Below are 8,716 nucleotides of genomic sequence, written 5' to 3'. Positions count from 1 at the left end.
TTCATATTGAAATGTAGAATTACCAGTTTAGTTTAGTTTTGTTTTGTTTATTTTGGGCAAATCTGTTTTTAAACAATATCATTAACTCATTGATGCGGCCTGACATCGTCACCTAAAAGTTTTACTAATTACCTGTGCAAAACAAACACCTGTATCTATTTATTAAAAGGGAGGGGGTTCTAGAGACATATTTCATCTTAACACAGAAACAAACTCAAAATCGTTAGAACATTTATAAGTTTTGGATTAAATTTAATTTTTTTATAGGTATGTTAAATATTATCATGAAATAATTCAAAAAATAAAAAAAAATCAAACTTGCCAAATGTAGTTAATAATTTACAAAATTTGGCTAATTATAGACCATTCATTTTCACCATTTTTGATATTATATTTGGCAAGTTTAGAAATTTTTGATTTTTTTGATTATTTGTGACAATGTTTAGAATAGTTAGAAAATTATATCTACAAAAAATTAGCCTAATCCAAAACTTATAAATACCCTAACGATTTAGAGTTTGTTTATAAGATAAGATATGTCCCTATAACCCTTCCATTATTAAAATCGTTTTTATGTATCCTTTTGTGTGTACCGTTTTTCTGTGTCATTTTGTGTAATCGGATAAAAGAGCAGCTCTTAGGGGGTGGCTTTCACTGAAAATAACTCATTTAGAAAAGTGCCTTTAGATAAAAGGGAAAAAAGCATATGCTGAAATTTCAATTACTCACTCTCAACCCCTGAGCACTGAAAATAACTCATTTAGAAAAGTGCCTTTAGATAAAAGGAAAAAAAGCATATGCTGAAATTTCATTTACTCACTCTCAACCCCTGAGGTTTTCAATAAGATTTTCTAAAGTTAATTTTGTCTACTAAATTTTGCTATAGCGATTCTAGAGTGCGCTGGATACACCGGTGCGCTAGATTCAGGACTCTAGATTCAAGACTTTTGTGGGGCAATACACCCTCACCTTTTGCTGGTGGAGGGCCTAGATTCGAGAGTACACGTACAACTTGCCGCACTCTAGATTTTTTACTATTGTACACATTTTTAATATTATTGTCAAAAAAAATTTATTAAAAGCTGGTAGTATCTTAATATCCAAAAACAAGCTCCTCTTCTCAACAACTAAATTTAAGGGTCGCCATATTGACACCACAAATTTCACTAAGGGACTTCCAACTAAAAAGAAACTACATCTCAACTAAACTCTAGTTAAAACTTACTAATATCGACTACAAATTCTCAATAAAAAACAAAACAAAACAAAACTCTCAAAAGAGAAAACAACAATTTTCAACTCTACCCAAATTTTTCTTAAAATCCCCACAAACTCATTTCTTTCCATTCTAATATGTTCTTTTTAAAAAATAAAAAATAAAAACAAACAAAAAAAAGTCTTTTAATTCTACCCAAACTAAACATGTTTTTTTGTTTCTTAAATGAAATTCAAGGAGCTAATAATACTGTTGTGGTTCAACTCTAATGTCCACAATGGGAGTTGTGTGTTTCAAAGCACACTATGACACTTAAAGCTAACTGGTTTACATAACTGGGTTCAGGTAAGTATTTTATCGCAATAAAATTTAACTTAACCAAATGTCTTTTATTGCAATACATGTTAATTATTTTTTGTTTATTTTATGTTTGTAGTTTTACCTAGAGGAAACAAAGTTTATCATAGATTATTTCTACCCAAACTAATAAGAAAAATGGGATAAACTGTTCAGGAGGCAAGATTTGCTAGCATTAAATTCAAATGGAAGTTTAATTCTTGTAATTGCATGTTTTTCCAACATCAATTTAAAGTGCTCATGTATTAATTTGTAAAGTTATAGATAACAAAATCATAAAATGAATTGTGAGATATTGATGGAATATAAGATATGTCAACAGTTCGGTTTGTGCACTCGATGGGTGGGCGCCTATGGGTGGTGTGCAAGTTATATGCACCTATAGGTGGTTTTTAATACATATTATTTCTTTTAGTAGTTTTAATTGTTAATAAGGGAGTCTGTGGGCGTATAAATGGTAAGAATTCAAGAAACCACCTAAAAAAGACTTGAAAGATGTTCTTGATGCAATTTTGGAGTATCGAAAGAGTCATAATATTCAAGTTTGTCACGAAAAGAAGGGAGCGAGAAATCAAATAGCGCATGATTGGCTCAGCTGGCCCATAAACTGAAGAAAAATATTGTTATATTGAAAACATCTTTTAAGAAGTTAGAAGAGATGGGTGGAGCTCATATTGTTGAAAGGACCGAGTCAACGAGTAATTTTACAAGTCATTTCAAAAACTTTAATAAGAAATAGAAGGTGGCTGTTTCTGTGGGACTTGAGTGTAGATGGCTTCTGGAAGCGGTTAGATGTATATACAATATATCTATTTATCGTTCTAAAAAAAATTTGGTTATGTTAGTTGCTGACAGGGGTGGCTCAAGGCAATCGGGGGCCCTAAGCAAAGTCCCAATAAAATTGTTACATCTTATAGATCGATATGATTTGTTTATGTAATTTCATATGAATGCAAACGCTTAGTTTATTTAACAAAAAATTTAAAAGATAACAATTATTGTAAAAATTGATCATAACAATATAACATTTTATTTTTTCTTTCTTGAATAGTCTCCCTCACATTTTTTTTTATAACAAATTTTTTAGAAGATAACAATTATTGTAAAAATTGATTCTAACATTTTTTTTTTCTTGAATAGTCTCCCCCACAAACATTTTTTTTTATAACAAAAAATTTAGAAGATAACAATTATTGTAAAAATTGATCATATCATTTTCTTTTTTCTTTCTTGAATAGTCTCCCCCACAAACATTTTTTTTTATAACAAACATTTTAGAAGATAACAATTATTGTAAAAATTGATCCTAACATTTTCTTTTTTCTTTCTTCAATAGTCCCCCCCACAAACATTTTTTTTTTTATAATAAAAAATTTAGAAGATAACAATTATTGTCAAAATTGATCCTAACATTTTCTTTATTCTCTCTTAAATAGTCTCTCCACAATTTTTTTTTAATTGAATTGTATTGATAAAAAGAACATAAATACAAAGTGAAGTAGAAACATAAGAGTGTTGTGAGGGAGATCCTCACATACAGAGAGATCTAAGACAAAACACCATAAACACATGAGGAAGAGTGGAAGAATAAAAAAATATCCTACACCTATAACATCGTAGCAGATCATGGCCAAACAACAATGTCACAAACTTGAAATTTCAATAGATTTATTTAACAAAGAATTACACAAGAGAAAGAGAATTCTAGGGCTGGTCATCGAGCTACCCGAGTCGAGTATTGCCATGCTCAAGCTCGACTCGCACCTTTAGCAAGTAAGCTCAAGCTCGACTCGAACTCGACTTCGAGCTTAATATGGAGCTCAAACTCGACTCGTCCAATTGTACTAATAGCTCGAGCTCGACTCGACTCGACTCGTTTTGCACTACGAGCTTGAGTTCGAGCTCGAGCTCGAGCTCGAACTCGAGTTAAGCTCATTTATACTCATCTAAACTCAAACTCGAGCTTAAACTCAAAAAATATATCAGAGACATCAAACAAGACTCAACATCAAATTTACTTAAGAGTCTACTCTAAAAAAAAAAAAATACCCTGCGAGACTACATATAACATTCCATTGCAATTCAATTTAAGTTCATAGTGCCATATAATATTAATACTATAATCCACAATCCAGTACCTATTACATTCCAAAATCCAAAAGACTTTAATACCAAAAACAAGTCAGACTATGTCAATCTATGACTCTATCATCCAAAGACTTTTATGAACAAAAAAAAAAGTCAGACTATATCAATCTATGATGCAACTTTGAGTCTTTGTCTCTTTGACAACTGCAACATCTTGCTTTGAATATGTGCACATTGATCTTTGTCTTTGCCTTCTAAGGCGTCAGCATGCAAGCAAAACTCCAATCACTATAACACAAAAAAAAACATGTAATTGTACTATGTACACAAGGCTCCCTCACCTGACACAAAAAAGAACCTGCAACAATACACAAAGTGTTAGGTGCATAGGGGTAAATGATATATAGCCTAAAAAGATATGGAAAGTGGTGGCAATACCATATTACCATAGAACTGACAAAGAAACAACCTCCCATTTTCATCCTTAAGTAGATTATAAAGTCAAAGGGAGGCTCACTTACTATCATTCGCAAAACTTACATTCATTCCCAAACCTTCTTGCAAGAGTTAATCATCATTATTCTCTTCCTCAACCTACAAAGTAAATTAAACGCCCAATTTTATATCACAAGATAAATATTACAAAAGCATTATAACACATCAATTTAAACAAAAAAATCAATTAAGCACTTACATTGAACAACTCTTCAATCCCACTATCACCGCGCAACCAATCTCCGCCGCAAAGCAAAGCTTCAACTGCATCAGCCTTTAATGAGCTACGACATCTTGATCAAGAACCCTACCACCGGCACTAAAAAAGTCGATTCAAGCAACGGTGGTAACCGGAATAGAGAGTATGTCCCTAGCCGGTTTTTTGAAAGGTGTCGAAACTTAAGAGTATTTGCTTTCCACCAAGTTAAAGCATCAAAATTAGCATCCTCTTCTCCAGGTAGGTAAATGCTTTCTTCTAGGTATATGTCTAACTCAGATTTGTTTGGCTGAACCATATCCAATTGCCTCGCCCACGTATCAAACTCATTCCTACTCTTAGTTTTCACCTTTGAAGCACCAACTCCACTACCACTAGCTACACTACTAGCACTTCTTTCTGCATCTTTTGAAACATAATCATTAAACAAGTCGTACAAAGCATCTTTAACCTCATCTTTACATTTCTGAAGTTTATCGGGTGCATAAATCTTAGGAAAACAGAAATTAATCAATACCATCTTATACCGAGGATCTAAAACTGCTGCAAGTGCCATTAACAGGTTGCACTCTCCCCAATATTTGTCGAACTTATCCTTCATCTCCTTAGTCATGCTCCTAATATACTCTCTCTCATCAAATATCATGTCATTCAACAATTCCTTTATTTTCCAAATTTTGGAGAAACCGATTTGAAGTAGGATAGGAAGTTCGGAAAAAAATAAGTGTGACTTCATCAAAAATCTCTAAGAACTTGCACACCTCTTCATCTCGCTCCCAATCCTCATCAGATGGTAACCAAACATAGTTGGGTTCTCTATCTTGGTACCTCACAAACACATCTTTGAACTCAATAGCAGTTGCTAACATAGCATAAGTAGAATTCAAATAGTAGAAACATCCAAAGGCAAGCTTTTAGAGGTTGCAATTGGCAGATGCAATTGTTTGACAATTTCATTAAACTTGTGAAGTCGTGAAGGAGTCAAAGTCACATACTTGACACTCTCCCGCACATTTACAATCACTCCGGCAATCTCTTTCAGCCCATCTTGCACCATGAGGTTCAAAATATGGGCACAACACCGAACATGAAATATCTTACCACCAAAAAACAGGTTTTCATTGGATGCAAAAATAGTTTTCAAACTACTTATAGCTTTGTCATTTGAAGATGCATTGTCTAGGGTGATTGTTGAAATCTTAGTTTCGAGTCCCCACTCAATAAGACACTCATGAATTGCATCTGCAATGGCAACACCAGTATGGGGAGGGGGCAAACGACAAAAGTTCAAGATGCGGCTTTTGTAACTTCCAATCGAGCCCATGTAGTGTCCATTGAGGCACATGTACCCCAATCGTTTGATTTGAGGTCCACAAGTCCGAAGTTAGACTAACTCTATCGACACTAGCTAACTTTAACTTTAACTTAGCTTTTCACAACCATAAACTCTTATGCATTCCTGCCTAATAGCTTTGCGTTTCACTACCTCAAATCGTGGGTTAAGCATTTTACAAAGCAACAAAAGCACTCATGTTCAACCATTCTAAAAGGGTACTCATGCACCATAATCATCTTAGCAATTACTTCTTTTATCATGTCTTTATCAAACTTGTAAGTACTTAAAGAACTACCACTATCAACACCAAAATGTAATAGATGTTGCGACCTTTACCGAGATGCTAGCCTTCGAGGTATACAAGTAAGTCGGTGCCTAAGAAGGCTACTCGTAGACCCCTAGTAATGACAAGTTCGTAAAAGCGATTGGCTGCATTTCCCTTTCTTAATCCCACCCACTATTACTTCAGTAAAATCTTTCCAAGCTTTTGACGTCTTCGTTGGTGCCTTCCTCTTTCGTGTCGTCATGGCTTCGTTAGGAGGCTGATCACCTATAGGTGGAACAACGCTATTTTCAGCTTGGGCAGTCACACTACCATCAGTTAACGAAGTTATGGTGGGTTGTTGCGTAGAGTTGGAAGCCATTTGTTGTGACATATCTGTAAAATAGCATTAGAAATTAAGGACATATCTAACATATAAGTGAAATGCAACCATTGAAAATCAGCTTATATAAGTAGCATACTAGCATTTCAACAATCGCCACTATAACCATTATATGATCAGATCCCGGAGTTTATAGACACATTTTATCGTTGGTACCCACTTAGTTCCTTAGGATGGGTTTCGAGAAGATTACGGTAATGTCTCGCGACCGAACATTTAATAGTTTGTCTTTGGCCTTTGACCTCGGCAATATAGCACACCTTAAACATGTTGAGTAAGTGTCGAAATTTGGTTGAACCATTGACTAAAAACAATTGTTTGTCTCGTATGTTTTCCCTTAGCATTCTAATACCATAACCTAGATTTGATGCAAAGGCACTCAAATAAGCATACTCTTATTGAAACTTTTCTTGAAGTCCCCTACCGGACACCCCCAAAATAAAATGTTTAAGCAATCATTAGCGTGGTTTTGGTAACACGAGGATACACATAATAGATACACAATAAATAGGGAAAGGAAGAAGAAAAAGCGACCAACGACAAGCCCACCATCACAACAGTTCTAAAAGCCATTATCACCAAAAATATCAAACGCACCAAATTCCAAAACTAAAAAAAAATACAATTCCTAAACCAATATAGAAACATTTCATAACAAACCCAAAACATCCAACAGAGAAAAAAAAAATACATAGTTTCCATTTCAAATTAAAGTAAAGTTAGTTCTTTTACCTGAAAATACAAGTTCCAAATAATAAAATAAAACCCCATCTTGCAAAATTAATAAGTAGTATTACTGAAATGAAGAAAACACACTCAAACCAAACAGATCTTAAACCAAAAAACAAAGTAAGTAGGAAAGGAAATACCTTGAAGTTAAGATGAATGTGAGCACCAAATAATAAATAAGATGGTTGGTCGGTTGGTGCGCAACTGTGCAAAACCACTTCACAAACTTAACATGGAAAAAAAAAACCATCATTGAAGATGATTGTGAGCAAAAAAATAATAAATGAACAAGTAGAAATTGAAATAAATCAAATTGTTAACCTTAAATTGTTAGTTGTTTTGAGTTAAAGAGATAAGAGTTAAAGTAAAGATGAAAGAGAATAAGATGGAGCCATGGCGGCTGTTAGAGTGTTGGGTGTTAGGGTTTAAAGTGTTTAGTTATGTTGTTTAAATACATTGGGCAAATGGGTACGGGCTAATGGGCCATAGCTTCATGGGTTGTGGCTTTGTGGGATACTGGGATAGTGAGATATCTATGTGTTTATAAAACGAGTAGCTCATGAGCTACTTTCGAGCTCAAGCTTCGATTTCGAGTAGTTCACGAGTAGCTCATGAGCTACTTTCGAACTTCGAACTTTCGAACTACTCGCTATCTAGAATGAGCTTTAAATTAAGCTCAAACTCGACTCATATCTTTATGCGGACGAGTTTGAGTCGAGCCTTCGACGAGCCGAACTCGAGTTACTCACGAACAGCTCGACTCGATGACCAGCCCTAGAGAATTCTACACTAAATTAAATAATATAGAAAAACCAAATAAGACAAAAGAATGATATAAATAATATTAAAGTGTTGGCTTCAATTTGATAAATTGTCACAGGGTGTTGAAGAAGTTTAATTAGTTATAGAGGCGTGCCTGTTTATTTATTGGAGAATGCGAAAACGCTAGGGAAATGAAGGGGTTTAATGTGATTTTCTAATTTCCAATTTTCCAATGTAAAACATTTATCTAACGGATTAAAATAAATGAAAAACAAATAGTAAGTTTTTTTTTTCATAATAAAACAATAATAGACTTAGGACTGTAGGTGAGCTAGGATATATTGGGCCCCTTGGACTGCGGACCCTAAGCGGCTGCTTATTTTGCTATAGGGTAGAATCGGCCCTGGTTGCTGAAGTACTGAGTCCAAAATTAGGATTAGGGTTTAGGGTTTAGGGTCTAATATCTATTTAGAGGTGAGGAATGTGCATATTTATCAAAAATTAAATAAAAATGAATATATATATATATTGGTTTGGCTAGAATGATATTCTTACCGTGACATACTTAGAGTGACATCCTACTGTTCACGTCCTTAAAGCCCGGCCCACAAACCAACAAAACAAAAAACATAATTTTGTTTACAAACCTTCGTCAAATAGTTCAAACTCCGAACTCCAAATTCAAACCGAAACCAAACTCCAAAAACTCCACACTCCAAACTCCAAATTGATCACCCCACTCCAGCATCCCACTCCGACATCTCCCGTCATCGCAAGCTTGAAGAGGACAGATTAGTTACTTTTCGAGTTTTGATACTTTTCGAGTTTTGATATAGTAATGGCTATTGTAT

At 34.2% G+C, this 8,716-nt stretch overlaps 2 protein-coding genes and 2 long non-coding RNA genes across 4 annotated transcripts; all 4 read right to left on the bottom strand.

The window, feature by feature from the left end:
- Positions 1-3,632: 3,632 nt before the first annotated feature.
- LOC147512761 (uncharacterized) lies at positions 3,633-4,446 on the bottom strand. Its single transcript, XR_015215096.1, has 2 exons — positions 4,356-4,446; positions 3,633-4,255 (listed from the first exon to the last, which is right to left on the bottom strand). It is a non-coding gene; the product is annotated as an uncharacterized LOC147512761 (long non-coding RNA).
- A 43-nt stretch (positions 4,447-4,489) lies between these two features.
- Positions 4,490-4,986, bottom strand: LOC147512760 (zinc finger BED domain-containing protein RICESLEEPER 1-like). Its single transcript, XM_086598792.1, has 2 exons — positions 4,577-4,986; positions 4,490-4,526 (listed from the first exon to the last, which is right to left on the bottom strand). Exons 1-2 carry the CDS (start codon positions 4,984-4,986, stop codon positions 4,490-4,492), a joined length of 447 nt encoding a protein of 148 aa, XP_086454918.1.
- A 270-nt stretch (positions 4,987-5,256) lies between these two features.
- Positions 5,257-5,697, bottom strand: LOC147512759 (zinc finger BED domain-containing protein RICESLEEPER 2-like). Its single transcript, XM_086598791.1, has one exon. The coding sequence runs from the start codon at positions 5,695-5,697 to the stop codon at positions 5,257-5,259; it is 441 nt and encodes a 146-aa protein (XP_086454917.1).
- A 444-nt stretch (positions 5,698-6,141) lies between these two features.
- LOC147512758 (uncharacterized) lies at positions 6,142-7,589 on the bottom strand. Its single transcript, XR_015217260.1, has 3 exons — positions 7,425-7,589; positions 7,244-7,329; positions 6,142-6,367 (listed from the first exon to the last, which is right to left on the bottom strand). It is a non-coding gene; the product is annotated as an uncharacterized LOC147512758 (long non-coding RNA).
- Between the last annotated feature and the right edge of the window lie 1,127 nt (positions 7,590-8,716).

This window comes from Coptis chinensis, chromosome 3 (assembly GCF_015680905.1).
Source record: "Coptis chinensis isolate HL-2020 chromosome 3, ASM1568090v1, whole genome shotgun sequence".
Taxonomy (NCBI): domain Eukaryota; kingdom Viridiplantae; phylum Streptophyta; class Magnoliopsida; order Ranunculales; family Ranunculaceae; genus Coptis; species Coptis chinensis.
Note: the sequence above shows the minus strand (reverse complement) of the source record. Positions and strands in the feature narration are given on the sequence as shown.

Bases quoted from the DNA above. Each gene is read 5' to 3' on its own strand.
- LOC147512760 (XM_086598792.1), bottom strand. From the start codon at position 4,986: ATGACTAAGGAGATGAAGGATAAGTTCGACAAATATTGGGGAGAGTGC. The intron at 4,527-4,576 runs GTGGAAAGCAAA...AAAACCGGCTAG, and splicing joins AATTTTGATGCTTTAACTTG to GGACATACTCTCTATTCCGG.
- LOC147512759 (XM_086598791.1), bottom strand. From the start codon at position 5,697: ATGGGCTCGATTGGAAGTTACAAAAGCCGCATCTTGAACTTTTGTCGT.